This window comes from Rattus norvegicus, chromosome 3 (assembly GCF_036323735.1).
Source record: "Rattus norvegicus strain BN/NHsdMcwi chromosome 3, GRCr8, whole genome shotgun sequence".
Lineage (NCBI taxonomy): Eukaryota > Metazoa > Chordata > Mammalia > Rodentia > Muridae > Rattus > Rattus norvegicus.
In genome coordinates, this window is record NC_086021.1 from 93,822,030 (window position 1) to 93,840,552 (window position 18,523).

General features: G+C 34.2%; 3 protein-coding genes across 3 annotated transcripts; all 3 read left to right on the plus strand.

The window, feature by feature from the left end:
* The first annotated feature begins 261 nt into the window (after positions 1 to 261).
* On the plus strand, positions 262 to 1,188 carry Or5w8 (olfactory receptor family 5 subfamily W member 8). The gene has a single exon (NM_001001056.1). It carries the CDS (start codon positions 262 to 264, stop codon positions 1,186 to 1,188), a length of 927 nt encoding a protein of 308 aa, NP_001001056.1.
* Positions 1,189 to 9,558: 8,370 nt separating this feature from the next.
* On the plus strand, positions 9,559 to 10,491 carry Or5w19 (olfactory receptor family 5 subfamily W member 19). The gene has a single exon (NM_001000331.1). The coding sequence runs from the start codon at positions 9,559 to 9,561 to the stop codon at positions 10,489 to 10,491; it is 933 nt and encodes a 310-aa protein (NP_001000331.1).
* A 6,802-nt stretch (positions 10,492 to 17,293) lies between these two features.
* Positions 17,294 to 18,226, plus strand: Or5w20 (olfactory receptor family 5 subfamily W member 20). The gene has a single exon (NM_001000332.1). The coding sequence runs from the start codon at positions 17,294 to 17,296 to the stop codon at positions 18,224 to 18,226; it is 933 nt and encodes a 310-aa protein (NP_001000332.1).
* The last annotated feature ends 297 nt before the right edge of the window (positions 18,227 to 18,523 follow it).

Genomic DNA, 18,523 nt, shown 5'->3' on the forward strand with positions numbered 1-18,523 from the left:
TCAAACATGTTGAAAATATAAGTAATTACATTTTTCACAATGGTATATGGATGTCATTCATCATAACAACTGAAGACTCACACTATTAAATATGTTTTATTATGAGCAATATTGTAAAGATCTACTTACAGAGTAATGTGACTGAGTAGATTTTTGGGAAAAAAATCCACACAATAAATATTTTCTCTTTTAGAAATAACCAAAAACGCACCCACCTAATTTTGAAGATATCTTTTAAAATTTACATAAGAAGAAAGAAGAATGGATAGGGGAAACTGCTCATCCGTGGATGAATTTATTTTCTTAGGGATTACTAATAACCCTGGCAAAAATGTGGCCCTGTTCACCACATTTCTATTTGTTTATCTCACTACTCTTCTTGCCAATCTTGGAATGATCATCTTAATTAGAATGGATACTCAACTCCACACGCCCATGTACTTTTTTCTCAGCAATCTCTCATTTTGTGACTTTTGCTATTCCACAGCAATTGGACCCAAGATGCTGGTAGATCTCTTAGCTGCGGAAAAATCAATTCCTTTTGTTGGATGTGCTCTGCAGTTTTTGATCTTCTGTGTCTTTGCAGATTCTGAATGTCTACTGCTAGCAGTGATGGCCTTTGATAGATACCAGGCCATCAGTAACCCATTGCTCTACACAGTGAAGATGTCCAACACGGTGTGTTCCATGCTCATGGTTGGGGTTTACTTGGTGGCAACAACAGATGGTTTGGTACACACAACCTTGGCATTCCGTTTATGTTTCTGTGGTTCTAATGAGATCAACCACTTCTTTTGTGATTTACCTCCACTTTACCTGCTCTCCTGCTCTGACATACAAGTCAATGAACTGGCCTTATTTATTGTTTTTGGTTTCATTGAACTGAGCACCATCTCAGGAGTTCTTGTCTCTTACTGCTACATTATTTTATCAGTCCTGAACATCCGTTCTGCCGAGGGGAGGTTCAAAGCTTTCTCCACCTGCACTTCCCATCTCACCACAGTTGCCATTTTCCAGGGAACTATGCTTTTCATGTATTTTCGGCCAAGTTCTTCTTATTCTCTGGATCAAGATAAAATGACTTCACTGTTCTACACTCTTGTGATTCCAATGCTGAACCCTCTGATTTATAGCCTGAGGAACAAGGATGTGAAGGAGGCCCTGAAAAAACTGAAAATGAAAATGTAGTTCTAATGAATTATATGACTTGTACATGTTCACTGATTTTTCATGCTTGTTTTTTCTAGAAAATTATAATGATGATATAGATGAAAGCTATGAATTGTGTTTTAAATATGTAAAATGTGTGTTTCTTTTAACACTTATGTACAGTAAAGGCAGTGGGACTCACAATATTTCATGTTTGAATATTACAGATATATGAATGTGTGTGTGTGTGTGTGTGTGTGTGTGTGTGTGTGTGTGTGTGTGTGTGTGTGGTATTTATTCCTAGCACACTCGATTCTAAAAATTCCTTCGTTACTATCATTGATCACTTTATTTTTATCATGATGTCACTTATTTGTTTTAATAGCTTTTTTAAAAGATTTATTTTACTTATATGTGAGTACACTGTAGTTGGTCTTCATGCACTTCAGAAGAGAGCATCTTATTACAGATGGTTGTGAGCCACCATATGGTTGCTGGGAATTGAACTCAGGACCTCTGGAAGTGTAGTCAGTGCTCTTAACCACTGAGCCATCTCTCCAGCCATCTCTCTTTAATAGTTTTGCTATGCTGGATGATGAACATTACATTTCACTTTGCCTAATTTTTGACTCATGTTTTAAGACATATTCAAATGTTTTTCCTTGTAAATTTGTTTCTTGTGGATGTAACAAATTTCAATTGAACTTGAACATTTTATAGTATATTTCAAAATAATTCTCTTGTAATTAAGTTATAGGCCATCATCTAGGGCAGTGCTTCTTTACCTTCTAATTCTGGGGCACTTTAATAAAAATTCTAAGTTTGTAGTGATTACACCCATAAAATTATTTTTTGCTAGTTCATAACTGTTATTTTCTATTATAATGAATTGTAATCTAAATATTTTTGAAGACAGTGGTTTTCCTAAAAGGTTCTGACCCACTGGTTGAAAACCACTGATCTGAATGAAAGTACTTAAATTCAGTGTGTAGGAGAAAGGTTTTATTTATTGAAGAAATGTAATTATGAATGTTGGAGATGTGAAAGTTTAATAATTCAGCAGAGACTGAGGGAAACAGTTCCAAGTCACTTGAAAACCACAGAAGTTTTGCATGTATGATGCAAAACCTGTTCTACCATCAAATGATTCTTTCAGTAAAAAGTTATTGAATTTCATATAACATCTGCATGACAAAATTTCTGGAAGCAGAAAATTTTTTTATATATAAATAGCTTCACCTTATTATGTAATCACTATTGACATGTGAAAAAGATTAATGTTCCTTATATAAAAGTTGAGTAAGCTATCACTTCCTAAAATACAAATTCTCCCAAACCATGTAAAATTCATGTGATGTTGCTGACCTTGCTTCATAAAATAACATTCTTTGAAAAAAAAAGGTTGATTACAAGCAAGTTGTTGTACAGCTTAGAATTTATGAATAATGTTGGGCTTTTTAAAACTTCATTTGGAAGGGGTTCGATATACAGTAACTCTAGGTGGACTCCTGTATTTCTTTAAAGAAGCTTTTGGTTTCAATGAGAAATATTAAAATGCAAACAAACCATTATCCCTTCAAAAAAAAAAGTTCTTGAGTGCTTGTGTTGTAGTCTATATGATCTGTACTTGGAGCTCCTATTATGACCTATGCAAATTTCTCTACCCGTGATGAAACTTCCCTTCACTAACTGTAAATCCCTTCTTTCTGTGTAACTGACCTCTGCCTCATTAACTATGTATCACTTCTTTAAGGAAAGTTTCCCTTTCTTTTCTCTGTACATGCATCACTGGTTATATACTCTTTTTATTTGTTTACTTTGTCCCTTAAGGTCTTAAGTAATGTTATTCTTTTCTTAGATTAATGTCACCAAATTTATTATAGGTGTAAGCATTTTATTCTTTTTTTTTCCAGAGTTGGGGACAAAACCCAGGGCCTTGCGCTTGCTAGGCAAGCACTCTACCACTGAGCTAAATCCCCAACTCCTAAGCATTTTATTCTTGAACTTCAATTTCTAACAAAAACAAAGTGTAAAAAAGTAACAAATTAGGTTCTAGATAATATATTTTGTATATATTAGATTTTGAAAAAATTATCTGAGGGCATATTATGAAACATGCATATAGACAAAATAAACAGATGAATTTCTTAGGAAAAATATGAAATTATTAGATACTGAGGTATTGAATACACACTAAAAAGGTATTAATTCAGGTGTAAGAAAATAGAAGTCATTTGTACATTACTTTTCATCTTAATTTATTCAAATTTTCTGGTAGTCTAAATATTTTCTTGGGAAAAGACACATCATATCTGAAAGGTCAAAGGTACAAAACATTATTAACTTCACACAGATTGGATAAGGTAAATCCCATGGACTGTTTTAGACTTTCTATATGATAGTTTCTAAACTCTAACATTTCACTCTAAAAATGAAGCCTTCCCACAATCCTGGTGTTTGGAATGTAAATAAAAGAACAATCAATAAATTAAAAAAATAAAGTCTGAGAAATGATTCTTAATTTCAGTGTGGAATATGACACCAAAAAGAAAAGTAACCAGGAGGGATGCTTTTTTTAGGTAAAAAATTATATAAGTTTGTACTTCTCCAATGTTTTAGCAACTAACCATTAGTCATTCCACAATAGTATATATAAGTATGACAACGGCTTGCTTCCTGATACCTTAAAATTGTAACCCTCAAAATGATGGCATTTGGAGCTGAAATCCCTGTGAAATAATTAATCCATAAGTGGAGAACTCTTAGAAATTGAGGGTTTTCCTCATAAAACATAATAGGGCCTCTTCCTGTCCTTTCTACTGTTTAATGAGTGAAAATCCAATCATGATATGTTCCAAGATCTTCCCCATTTCTATTAGATTCAGCATATCTGGTTTTATGTAGAAGTGCCTGATCCATTGGGACTTGAATTTTATAGAAGGAAATAAGAATAAATCAATTTGCATTCTTCTACATGCTGACTGTGTGTTGAACCAGCACCATATGTTGAAAATGCTCTTTTTTTCCCCCAGTGGATGGTTTTGATTTCTTTTTCAAAGGTCATATCTGTGTCTTTATTTCTAATCCATTGATTTGTCTGTCTTTGTACCAATACCATGCTTTTTTTGTTGTGTTTTGTTTTGTCACCATTGCTCTGTAGTACAGCTTGAGGTCAGGGTTGGTGATTTCCTCTCCCCTCAGAAATTCTTTAATTAATTGTTGAGAATGGTTTTTGCTATCCTGTTTTTTATTGTTATTTTTGTTTTTGTGCTTTTTTTGTTATTCTAGATGAATTTGAGAATTACTCTTTCTAGCTCTGTGAAGAAATGAGTTTGAATTTTGATGGGATTGCATTGAATCTCTAGATGGCTTTTGGTAAGATAGCCCCAATTTTATTATGTCAATCCTGCAGATCCATGAGCATGGAAGATCTCTCCATTTTCTGAGGTCTTCTTTGATTTCTAGAAAATATTATCCTTAGTGAGGTAACCCAGACACAAAAGAACACACATGGTATGTATTCACTGATAAGTAGATATTAACCCAAAAGCTCAGAATAGGTACAACCCATCAACCATATGGAGCTTAAGAAGAAGAAAGACCAGAGTGTGTACACTTCAATCCTACATAGAAAGGGGAATGAAATAAACACAGAAGAAGAAGGAGGGATGAATCTGGGAGGGAGAGAGGAGGGGAAGGAAAAAAAAGGTGGAGGCAGGTTCAATTATTGGAAGGGCCAGGAGAGAAATACAGAGGGTCAGAATATCAAATAGAAATATTTGAATTACCCTAGATCCCTAGAACAAACGAAACTCAAGACGGATGATCAAAATGTGAATGCTTCACTCCTTCTTTAAATGAGGAAAAAGAATACCCTTGGCAGGGAAGGGAGAGGCAAAGATTAAAACAGAGACTGAAGGAACACCCATTCAGAGCCTGCCCCACATGTGGCCCATACATATACAGCCACCCAATTAGACAAGATGGATGAAGCAAAGAAGTGCAGACCGACAGGAGCCGGATGTAGATCTCTCCTGAGAGACACAGCCAGAATACAGCAAATACAGAGGCGAATGCCAGCAGCAAACCACTGAACTGAGAATAGGTCCCCTATTGAAGGAATCAGAGAAAGAACTGGAAGAGCTTGAAGGGGCTCGAGACCCCAAAAGTACAACAATGCCAAGCAATCAGAGCTTCCAGGGACTAAGCCACTACCTAAAGACTATACATGGACTGACCCTGGACTCTGACCCCATAGGTAGCAATGAATATCCTAGTAAGAGCACCAGTGGAAGGGGAAGCCCTGGGTCCTGCTAAGACTGAACCCCCAGTGAACTAGTCTATGGGGGGAGGGCGGCAATGGGGGGAGGGTTGGGAGGGGAACACCCATAAGGAAGGGGAGGGGGGAGGAGGATGTTTGCCCGGAAACCGGGAAAGGGAATAACACTCGAAATGTATATAAGAAATACTCAAGTTAATAAAAAAAAAAAGAAAAAAAAAAGAAATATATAACAGTGGGGGACTAGGAACTGGGAGCAGTCACTAGAAACTCCCAGACACCAGGAAAGTGAGAGACCCTCAGTACCCATCAGGGATGATTTTAGCTGAAATACAAAGCAAAGGGGAAAAAGAACCTGTAGAGACCTTCAAAAAATAGGAATGGCCTCCAGTTGAGAGATGGAGCCACCCACCCATCTGAAAATTGTTGACCAAGAAATGTTCCCGTCTAAAGGAAATCCAGGGACAAAAAAAATGGAATAGAGACTGACAAAAATGCCATCCATAGATTACCCCCATATGCACTTACCAAAAAGCTTGCTGACAGGAGCCTGATATGGCTGTTCCCTGAGACGATCTACTAGCACCTCACCAATACAGATGCAGATACTCACACTCAACCATCCCAACCATTGGACAGAGCACAGGCACCCAAATGGATGAGCTGGGAGAAGGACTGAAGGAACTGAAGGGGATTGCAACTCCAGAGGAAGAACAGTATCAACTCACTGGACCACACACAGCTCCCAGGGACTAAACCACCAACCAAAGAGAGTACATGGAGGGATCCCTGGCTCCAGATACATATGTAGCAGGGGATGGCCTTATCAGACATCAATGGTAGGGGAGACCCATGCCTCTGTGGAGGCTTGATGCCCCAGTGAAAGGGAATGCTAGAGTGGTAAGGCAGGAACCAGTGAGGGAGTGGAAGGGCACCCTCACAGAGGCAAAGGGGAGAGGAGGGATGGCATTGAGAGGTGGTGGAAGTGTAACCCGAAAGGGAGATATCTTTTGAAATGCAATTGAATAATATCATCAATTAACTAATTAATTAAGTATTAAAAACCCAGCTCTATGACCAGAATGAAGGATCCAACTCAATATGGGTTTTGTCTGAACTGCAGACATCTACTTTTTTCACAGTGAGAAACATTTTGTTGTTCAATACAAGGTAACTAGGATTTCTTACTTTGTGTGCAAAATGCTAATGTTAAATCAACACCATTGTAGAAGGCACTTTTAAAAAATATTTAAATGTACACACAAGCTTAAAACTTGCAAATTTCTATGCAATGTCCTTCTATTGCAGCATTTAAAAACCAACTTCATTGCCAGAGCCTTACTGATGTAGATGAAGATGTTTGCAGCTAACCATCAGACTGAGAAGGGGGACCCCAAAGGAGGGGTTAGAGAAAGGAATGAAGGAGCTTAAGAAGGGATTTGCAACCCCATAGGAAGAACAACAATATCAACCAACCTGACCCCCCACCCCCAAGCTCCCAGGGACTAAAGCACCAACCAAAGAGTACACATGGATGGACCCATGGCTTCAGTTGCCTATGTAGCAGAAGATGGCATTGTCTGGGCATCGATAGGAGGAGAAGCCCTTGGTCCTGTGAAGGCTTATTTCTTCAGTGTAGGGGAATGCCAAGGTGGTGACATGGGAGTGGGTAGGTGGGAGGGGGAGCATCCTCATAAAAACAGGGGATGGGACATGGGAGAGGGAAGGAACTGGGATTGTGAAAGGGTGTAACAACTAAAATGTAAATAAATAAAATATCCAGTAAAAAGAAAAAAGAAAATATTAAAAAAAATGAGCTTCATGTGACCTTTACTTTTAAGTGAAGTGGCTTTGAAATAAATAAGCAACAAAAAATCAACCTCGGGCTGACCTTGTTCTAACCATTATGTCTCTGGATTCAAGCCTTTGAAACTCGATTTTGTGGAACTACTTCAGGGAATTTATTACTGAAATACAAGCTAAAGAAATAGACTTGTGACTATATCAAAGTTCGTCTCTACTTCAGATACTTTCATGCACTCCTCTACTCTACTCTAAATATTTTTTACTTCATATCTACCTGTGACTAGCTGTGCATATTATTCTAACGCTATACTACCGGAGACTATGTAGGGACAGATAATGAGGTAACTGGCTTTCTGTATCTTAAATCTTCCTTCATCCTGGCTTCTGGAATGAACAAAGAATGAAATTAGATGGCCCATTTGTTCTTACACAATAAAAGTCTACTTCAAATTTCTTTTATATAAAAAAGGTAAAGTATACACTAATTACATATGCATTGATTCTATCTCTATTATAATTTTAATGCCGAGAGGACCCGTTGAGAAATTAAGAAAGGTTGGCAACTATGCTGCTTTGTGTTTGTACCAAGGGATTACACTACCCATCTCCCCTTTTTTTGATCTGAAATTGGTGTAGCAATGATGCTAATTATGTCAGTTAACAAAAGTAAATTAATAAAATATCAACCTTTGCTAAACTTGTTGCAATATTCCCAGAGGGAAATTCAGAACTTGGAATCTAATTTAGCATTGATGAATAACACAGAAGAGTGAAGGCAGAATCTTTTCAGATTGAAATCCCAACAGTGTGAAAATAAAATGTCATCTACATAAATTCACATACCTCTGATGAACACTACAGAAACATTACAGGTAGGTCTCCTAATGCGTTTATTTAAATAATACATGGAAATACAGATACTTTCATTGCAAAAAAAATCATTAAATAATGTAGTTGTACAGGTCTCCCAGTTAAATGCAATTCTTAATCTAGTGTGCAAGATTATTTTCTTTCAAAAATTATATGAATTTGCAGGACATCATTTTTTTTGTAAACTCTATAGTAGTTTACAAAACTACTATTATTCTTTTAGCTAGGATTCATATGTATTTTTTTTTTAAAAATCACTTTAAACATTTAAATTTTCTTTCTTTATTTAATACAATGATAATAGTTAAAACAAAAATATTAATGTATATTAATTCAGAATTCATGGATAATATATTACATTTAACTCTAGAAATAATAAGTGGTCAATCATCAACACATTCCAACTGCTACACAACAAACACACAGAAAGAGAGTCTCTAACAATCACATGTAAAGAAAAACAACTTAAGAATTTGAACCCTATATATCCCAGAAATATTCCTTAAGTCTTCCCATCATCAATTTACTGTAAAGCTCTGACACTGTACATACTGATCTATTGCTCTGTTTCTTATTTTGTATATGTGTATGTGTGTATAATATTGTGATACATAAGTGTTCACAAGTGCATGTAAATGTTTGTATAGGGTAGAGATTGACATCTAATTTGTATATTAAATTTTCTGACTGAACATAGAGCTTAGTATTTTTTAGAGTAACTGGCCTTTTTGTTTCAGAGGCTCCTCCTTGGTGCCACAATTACATCTTGAAAATCACACATGCTTGACATTACATGGGCACTAAGCTAACTCTAGTCCTTACTATTCTATGTCAAGTGTTTAACCCTAACTTTTTATGATATATCCATTTACTATTAGGAGATTCATATTTCCCAGTTAGATGAAGTTTATGATGGGATTATAAAATTTCTGACAAAACATTGACACTCAGTGATGAATATATTTAAAACTCATTTGCATTTCAAGTATAACTTTGACACTAAACATTGTTAGAATAATTCTTATTCCTTATTCATCAATTTACTTAAAATATCAGCAATAATGCTAAAATTATTATTTCTTTAAGGCAATAATGGGATTTTTGTGCAAAAATGAATTATTTTTTATTCTGGCTCTTTTCACTTAAATTGCCACTAACTTCATATCTTTTGAATCTGGACCTAGAGTTTGTTTCAGTGAGAATAGATAATAATAGTAATAATAGATAACCGATTAGGTTAAGAAAAAATGTTTGCTGAACCATATGCATTGTAGACGTGTGTCAACTAAATTAGAAACATTTTATACAAATTCCTCTTTTAATTATCCTATGCTTATTTTGAACATAAATACATGTAAAATATTATTGTAGTGCATAACAATATCCAAACATGTAAAAATATCTAATCAGTCATTGTTTTGATCATTTAGAAACAGTTTATAAAACAAAGAAGAATGGAGGTTGGGAACTGTTCAGCCACTGAGTTCCTTTTCTTGGGAATTACCAATAATCCTGTGATCAAAGTGATTTTATTTACTATTTTTCTAATTGTTTATCTCATCATTCTTATTGAAAATGTTGGAATGATAATTTTGATCAGGGTGGATCATCAGCTTCACATGCCAATGTACTTTTTCCTCAGCCACCTCTCTTTCTCTGATGTCTGCTATTCCACTGCAGTTGGACCAAAGATGTTATTGGACCTGCTTGCTAAGAGCAGCAATTCAATTACTTTCCTTGGCTGTGTTCTTCAGTTCTTCATCTTCTGCATCTTTACCGATGTTGAGTGTATGCTGCTGGCCATGATGGCATTTGATCGGTACAAGGCAATCAGCAATCCCTTGCTATATGCAGTAGATATGTCCAGCAAGGTTTGTTACCAACTTTTGGCTGTGGTTTATGTAGTTGGTATTGTAGATGCCGTGGTACACACAACACTGACATTTCGCTTGTGTTTCTGCGGGTCCAATGAAATCAACCATTTCTTCTGTGATTTACCTCCTCTTTACCTTCTCTCCTGTTCTGACATACAAGTCAATGAACTGGCCTTATTTACTGTTTTTGGATTCATTGAACTGAGCACCATCTCAGGAGTTCTTGTCTCTTACTGCTATATCATTTTATCTGTCCTGAAGATCCGTTCTGCTGAGGGGAGGTTCAAAGCTTTTTCTACTTGCACCTCCCACTTAACTGCAGTTGCAATTTTCCAGGGAACAATGTTATTCATGTATTTCCGACCAAGTTCTTCTTACTCTCTAGATCAAGACAAAATGACCTCACTTTTTTACACCTTGGTGATCCCCATGCTGAACCCTCTGATTTATAGCCTGAGGAACAAGGATGTGAAAGAGGCCCTGCAAAAGCTGAAAACAAAAACTTGGTTCTAACCAATACATCACATGTACATATCCACTTATTTAAAATTATTGGATTTTTCTTCCTGGAAATTTATACTAATGACACAGAACATATTTTTTAATTTTAGTTTAAGAATGCTTTTGTTTGTGCTAATATGCTATTGAAAATAGGTATAGTAAATCTTTGCATTTGTATTTTTTATATAACTTATATTAACATATGGTTTTCTTAACTAAAAATGTTTTTCAATTATTTATATGATACCAATTTCACTCGATTATTGTTTCACTTTGTGTTTATATCACAGTTTTAGGAAATGTTTATTGATATCTATTTTTGCATATTATATACCCTATATTCTATAGTAAATCCAATATTTTACTTCTTGTTGAATTTCATAAACTTCTAGATATTGTACCATGAAAATATACACAACATTTTTTATAATCAGCCTTGTGTTCTGAAATAAAGACTGTACTATTATTTAATATGGACATTTTAAAACAATGTGCTTGCTAGAGCAAGATATAGTTTGTTTGAGATACAAGTTACAATTGATCTGACGCATGATGAGATGGACGAATCAAGTATTTACAAGCTTACGGATTAGTCTTAGTCAGTGAGATAAAGAAACCTTGTCATTTTAAAACCAATAAAGTCCTAACAAAGTAGGTTACAGGGTTCTCTCTCTCTCTCTTTTTCTCTCTCTCTGTCTATCTCCAAATATATATGTGTGTATATATATCTCCAAACACACACACACACATACATATATATATACATACATATATATATACTTATGTATAGTCTCAATATAAACTGCTCAGTATTTATAAATGTCACTTATTCTTATATTTTCATGGCTGACCATTTGGCCCTTGACTACTAATTGCCATGGATTTCCCTGAAGAAGACTATTTTTTCCAACTCTCAACATCCCTTAATTATAAGGGTTTTGTTATTTGTTTGTTTGTTTCATGTAGGCCGTGTTGTATTTAAGCCACATGGGCTTTCCCCATTCACTTTAATACGTCTAGTTTTTATTGTTTTTCTTCAACTTGTGTTTAGGCAGTGTTGTAGGTAAAACTTTGTGGGCATAGTCAGTCTATACCCATACAGCCAAGCATAAAACAATGATTAATGAAAAGGGGTCCCTGAATGTGAAAGAATGCTAGTAAGAATAGTTGAATAATTTTGAGGGGATGGGAAAGGTAAATTATGTGATTACAATATTAAAAATAAAAGAAGTAATTATCTTGCTAATCTCACAGAATGCTGAAGTGGTTTGTACCAAACTATTAAAAAATGTATCAAGAGTTAAACACAACCCTGGCATAGTGACACTGTATGATGAAATTTGTGACCATGCACTATTCCATGATTTCTTTAAGGAAGCTTTGCTTTCTTCCTAAAACATATTCATACTTGGTTAAATATCAGTGTCTATTGTTTGTAATGACCTCCTTAAAGTATTGTGGAATATTTTCTTTCTTGATTAAGTATATTTCATGTTTCAATGTAAATACTTTTATCAGAGTCCAGCCACTCAAAACAATAATATATTATTATGTTGGTCAAAAAACATGTAAACAAAAAGAAATAAAAAAAATAATAAGAGGCAAGCTAACATAATATTACTTGAGAATGTACTAGACGTTGATAAAATTTAACAAAAGTGTGTCACACCCACACATGCACACCACATACACTAAAACCTCTTTCTAAAAAGCTTCTAAGATTATTATGTTTTCCTGAAGCCGATGATCCATCTAGTCTAAGATACTTGTCGACTTTAGCTTTGTATAGTTTCTTTTGTATGAAATTCTCAAAGAATTAATAAAAATATTCTGTAAAAAACTCCATCTTCATGAATCACACATCCCTTTGAATAAGAAAATGTTAAAAAAGAAAATATAAAGAAAAATTGAACTAATTTCAACTCAAGAAAGTCTGAAAAATTAGAAGCCCAAAGTAGCAGAAATTCAAGGGACAGATGGTACAAATTTTAATATATTTCTTACATTCTTTTAACAAAAATTCTAGGAGGGGCCTTTGAGTAGAGATTGATGTATAATGGGCTTGCTGTACAAGTGAGGACCCAACATTGGACCTTTGGAACCCATCAAACAAGTAAACAAACAAACAAACAAACACAATACTGTATATAAAATGTCTGTGATTACTTACTTTTAAATACACAAATCAAAAGTGATTTTCCATTTTTAAATTGACAATTTTATGATAGCTTATTTTTATAATGTACTTTGATTTTTCTCATGTCTCACTGCCTTCTGTCCTCCCATGAGCAAATTATTTTCCTGCACAAAATTCACACATATTTAATGCTCTTTGGTTGTGATTTGCTGACTTTAATTAGAACTTCGTGAATGATCTTTGATAGGATTTTATTCTACAAGTAATGACATGTCATATCCAGAACAATTCACAACATGTTTTCCTATTCTGTTTTTCATACTTTTTTTTTTCTGTGATATTTTCAAACAAAAAGTTCAATTTAGGGCTGAGTACTAATCAGTCATCTTTTCTCATTTCTGCATCCACCAATCAATTTGTGTACTAATTATTGACAACTATACACAAAGCTTCTCCTACCAAGATTGTTAGTAGCATAAATCCACTTCTATAATCATAAATGTTTAGAAGGCAGTTCAACAACAAGTCCACTTGCAATATAATAGTAGTTCATTTCCCAGGATCTATGCTATTAAACTTTTGTTATGTTGTATTTTGTTTTGTTTTGCTCTCAAGATTTATACTAGTGACATGGGGCTCATTACAAATCACAAGGCATTTGGTTACCTATACCATTGATGCTGCTGCTCCATTAATAGGCATGGCATGTCTTTCAGTTTGGTATTGTAACTAGCAGGCATCACAACAGGTTAAGACCATTGCTGATTTTTTTTTTCTGAAAGAGACTGAATAGTACCTTCAAGTAATATGAAGGCTGGGCAACAGGAAGTGTGTTCCAGCTGAGTTTTGCCTTCAATTATAGATTTATATCCTGAAAACTTATGATGTCTTTAGGAACAGTATTTTACTATATTGTTAATAATGGCAACATGTGTTTTAGGGAGTCTCTTGTTCTTCCTAATTAAAAAAATCTCATAGGGATATGAGGTATATCCCATACTTATCATAGAAATGTATCTTTGTTTAATAATCTATGTCTTCTAAGAATAACATTTTCTCTTCATGAAGAGCGTTTTCATTCAAACCCTTTTAAAAGATATATTCTTAAATGATATTACAAAATAGTCTCTCTGTGTCTCTATTGTTGTCATAGATTTTAAAGATCATGCATCATCTGTGTATAGGATTGTGATTTATGTTTTCAATTTTACTCTATATAAATTATCTAATGGCTTAATTATGGTGTATTTCTCTTGAGAAAATATGGAGATAGATAAATATTGATATTATATAGAAAGCTATTTATTAACAACACATTAAATAAGAATCTTACACACACCAAAGAACATACACGGGATGGGCCTAGCGCCAGACACATATGAAACACAAAGGTAGGGCTTGTGGGAGAGGACGCACCTAATACTGCAGATCCTTGTTACACCAAGGTTAGAGGATTTCCAGGGGGCAGAGCTCACCCTCTTCACCCTCTCAGAGATCAAAGGGTGGGGGGAGAGGAAAGGGAGTGGAGGAGGAGACTCTGTCAGAGAGTGAACAGGAGGGGGAATATTTGGAATGCAAATTGATTGATTAATTAACTAATTAAAAGAATATAGAAGTGAGGCAAATTCCACACTGTTTCAGGATGTAATTTGATATAGCTGTATAAATGCATGGGAGCTGCTCCTGATGTAGAAAACAGAATTACTCTATGAACCATGAATCTTAACACTGGCTATGCTCTAAAAGAAGTGTACTCAATTTTTACTCGGGCTACTTGCACCACCACAGTCCATTGCGACATTATTCTTGCAATAAAATATGGAATCAACCTGTGTCCATCTATTACAAATAAACAGATAAAGAAAATCTGGCATCTAGACACAATGACTAGAAGAAGATAATGTTTGAATTTGACCTCTGTGGGAGCCTCATCTCATAGAAACTACCAGCCACCACATTGAACACTATGCATTGATCCTGAGCTAGTAGCCCTCCTCTGTCACAGCCATCTGAAAAGTGGATCTGCATTAAAGGAGTGCCACATCAAAGACTCTAGCTTCAGCTCTTGATACAATCATCACCCCTTAAAGGGTGTAAGAAGAGGTTCCCTCATCTGCCACATCATGTTGAAGCTGGAAATCTCCCACCATGTCATTGTCCCTCTCTGTCCATAGCATAAGTAACACTTAAAATAAACTCCCTATTCTCCAATTCTCCATCCCAGCTTCCTCCTAAATCACTGGACTGCTTTCACTGCCTAACAGTGACATTATACTTAGCTTTGCATAAAAAGGAAAACTAATTTTACATTTATAACAACATAAATGAACCAAGAAGACATTATAGTAAGTGAAATAAGCTACACCATGCACACACACACACACAAAGACAAGTACGATATGATCTCTCCTTTATATGAAATCTGAGACAAAGAACTCAAAAGCAGAAAGTCTAATAGAGTCACCATGGCCAGGAATGTTGGCTGAAGGATTCAATTTTCAAACAGGAAGAATCAAGTTCAAGAGCTCTTTAAAGACCATGGTCAATACTATAGTTTTGTGTTCTTGGAATAATAGCTAAGGGGTAGATTTTAAGGATTCTCTCAACAAATAACATGTAAGTAGGCTAGATATAGATTAGATATAGATATAGATATAGATATAGATATAGATATAGATATAGATATAGATATAGATATAGATATAGATATAGATATAGATATGCTTGAATTAGCCTCCCCACAATTTTAGATATATAAAACATCAAATGTTTATAAAATAAACATATAATCTTTATCAGACTATGCGAAGTAATTAATTTTAAATGAGCAATCAAAATACATCAACCTATATTCTAAATAACATTGAAATCCAGTGGTCTATCTTGAAAAGGCTACATAAGTAAGTAAAATAGGGTCAGCAAATGTTAAGAACAAATTAAATCTAACCAGAGATTCCTTGCCTAAACTCAACTGTGTTCATAACGTTAAGATATAATTATCTGTCAATACCTTAAACTAAGTACCTGTCCTTGTTACTAGAATACCTAAATAAAAGAATGAAAGAGTTTTTTGGTTATAAATAATACATGTATACTTTAATATCTTAATATATAAGTTGGATTTAATGTAGTTTTATGTACTGTATTTTTATCTATGTATTACTATCATAATATCCCAAAATTATAATATTGATAATTTTGAAACCATGTATATTCTGTGTTTTTTAAAGGAAATGTGTTGTTTTGTAACATTTATTTAACCTGAAGTAGTAATATCAATTGTGCTAATCTAATTAAGCCATACAGTACATGTAACAAGTTATAATTTCAACTTTCGTTGACGTTGCTCTATTATCTCAAGGGGAAAAGATCACCAAGTAATCTAATTAACCATTGATGAATAAAAGAGTGTATCAAAGGCAGAAGATTATCATACTTAAATACCAGTAGTCTCAGAGTGAAAATAAAATGTCATCCACAAAGTTAATGTGTCACTGATGAGAACAGAAAGATCTCAGGTATGTTAGTTTCTTTCTTCCTTCCTTTTTTCCTATATTATTTATTTAATAATAATTTATGCTTAACTAATGCATTTTGCTTTGAAAAATGGAAGAATTTTTATTGTTTAATATGTAAATGAGCAATTCATACATTTAAAAATACATTATAATATAATAAGCAATGACCTTTTCTTGCTAATACTGAATCAATTACTCACTTGTTATTTGTATAAGCACTTTAAAGAAAATATTTTAATCAGAAGACATCAGTAAATTATGTTTCAGATTACTCTACAGTAATGAAGTGCATGTAAATGTATGGCTTATTAAATGATATTATAATTAACCATCCAAATAGTCTTATATATATAGTAATTATAGAATTTATGGAATGAATACTGTATTTAAGTCTAGAAAAAGTAAGAATCAGATTTCTATCTACATTCCAATATTTTCATATCAAAAGAAGACATACAACTGAAAGCTAAGAACAAATGAGAAGCCACTGTTCTTGGTAGAATCTGTTGTTCTATATTGCATGATATCATGTCTTCTCACTATCCAAATGTTCTCCCACTTAGAATTTTGAATCTGGTAAATTTAACAAATGGTTTTTAAAAATTCTGGTAAAGCTGTGAAGACATCTGCAAGAATATTTCTTCAAAATATAGTTTGTTGTTAAATACTGCCTTTATGAAAATCACCAGAAGAATTTCCATTTATTAATGTAGGAGACACATTAATAGTGTGTGAACTCTGTTATGTTTCTATAAGCAATGAATGTGTTCTTTTGATCAAACAAATGGATTTTGTTGGCATATATCTTCTTATTTTCTGTTCTTTATTTTTTGTATCACTTTGAATCAGGGTCAATATTTAATTTATTTTAATATAGTCCCTAGCAGTGGGTAAGATTTGTCAAGATAAGTAACTTACAGAGTTAACTATGCATAATTTAGAAACAAATATTAACAACTGACATTAAAAAAGAGTCTTAGTAGAAAAGAAAAAAAATTATAATAGTCTCTTTGAAAAGAATATTTATCTATAATGTTTCTCAAAGACAGTTTATAGGAAAAATATAATTATATACCATGACAATATTTTGGACATATAAGGAAATAATCTTTAACTTGTCTTTTTGATTATTTGAAAACAGTTTATAAAACAAAGAAGAATGGAGGTTGGGAACTGTTCAGCCACTGAGTTTCTTCTCCTGGGGATTACCAATAACCCTGTGATAAAGGTGATTTTATTTTCCACTTTTCTAATTGTTTATCTCATGATTCTTATTGAAAATCTTGGAATGATCATTTTGATAAAGATGAATCCCCAACTTCACACACCGATGTACTTTTTCCTCAGCCACCTCTCTTTCTCAGACATCTGCTATTCTACTGCAGTTGGGCCCAAGATGCTGGTGGGCCTTATGACCAAGAGCAATGCAATTCCATTTATTGGCTGTGCTGTGCAGTTCTTTATCTTCTGCATTTTTACAGATGCTGAGTGTGTGCTGCTGGCAGTGATGGCTTTTGATCGATATAAGGCCATCAGCAACCCTTTGCTGTATGCAGTAGATATGTCCGGAGTGGTGTGCTATCAGCTCCTGGCTGTCGTTTATCTGGTTGGAATGGTAGACGCTTTGACACACACAACATTGACATTTTGCTTGTGTTTCTGTCGGTCCAATGAAATCAACCATTTTTTCTGTGATGTCCCTCCTCTCCTATTATTATCTTGCTCAGATACGGAGGTTAATGAACTAGTCATATTCACCCTATTTGGGTTTATTGAGCTGAGCACCATCTCTGGAGTTTTGATCTCTTACTGTTACATCATCTCATCAGTCTTGAAGATCCGCTCCACTGAGGGCAGGTTCAAAGCATTCTCCACCTGTACCTCTCATCTGACTGCTGTTGCAATTTTCCAGGGAACAATGCTTTTCATGTATTTCCGGCCAAGTTCTGCTTATTCCCTGGATCAAGACAAGATGACCTCATTATTCTATACTCTTGTGATACCCTTGCTCAACCCACTTATTTACAGCCTCAGGAATAAGGATGTTAAAGCCAGTGTAAAAAAGTCCCTGAGAAATAGAATTTCCATTTAAGTCAACAGGTATATATCACATATGCATTCATATTTCAATATAAATACATAATACAAATATTCTTGTATGTTCAAATAATGTATTATATAAGTATAAGCCTCAAGCAGAGGTTATTATAATGTATATTTTAGTACTTGCATTTTAAGAAACAATGGAGAATTATATATAAAATGATTAATTTTAGAGGCAGAATCTGGAACCATACATGCTGATCTGGCCATGTAAGTCGTATATGTGAAGGTATAAAAGAGTCAGAAGTGGGATGAACAAATAGCAAAGGTCTTTAAATTGCATTTC

Excerpts from the sequence above, each read along its gene's own strand:
- Or5w8 (NM_001001056.1), top strand. The coding sequence starts at position 262 with ATGGATAGGGGAAACTGCTCATCCGTGGATGAATTTATTTTCTTAGGG.
- Or5w19 (NM_001000331.1), top strand. The coding sequence starts at position 9,559 with ATGGAGGTTGGGAACTGTTCAGCCACTGAGTTCCTTTTCTTGGGAATT.
- Or5w20 (NM_001000332.1), top strand. The coding sequence starts at position 17,294 with ATGGAGGTTGGGAACTGTTCAGCCACTGAGTTTCTTCTCCTGGGGATT.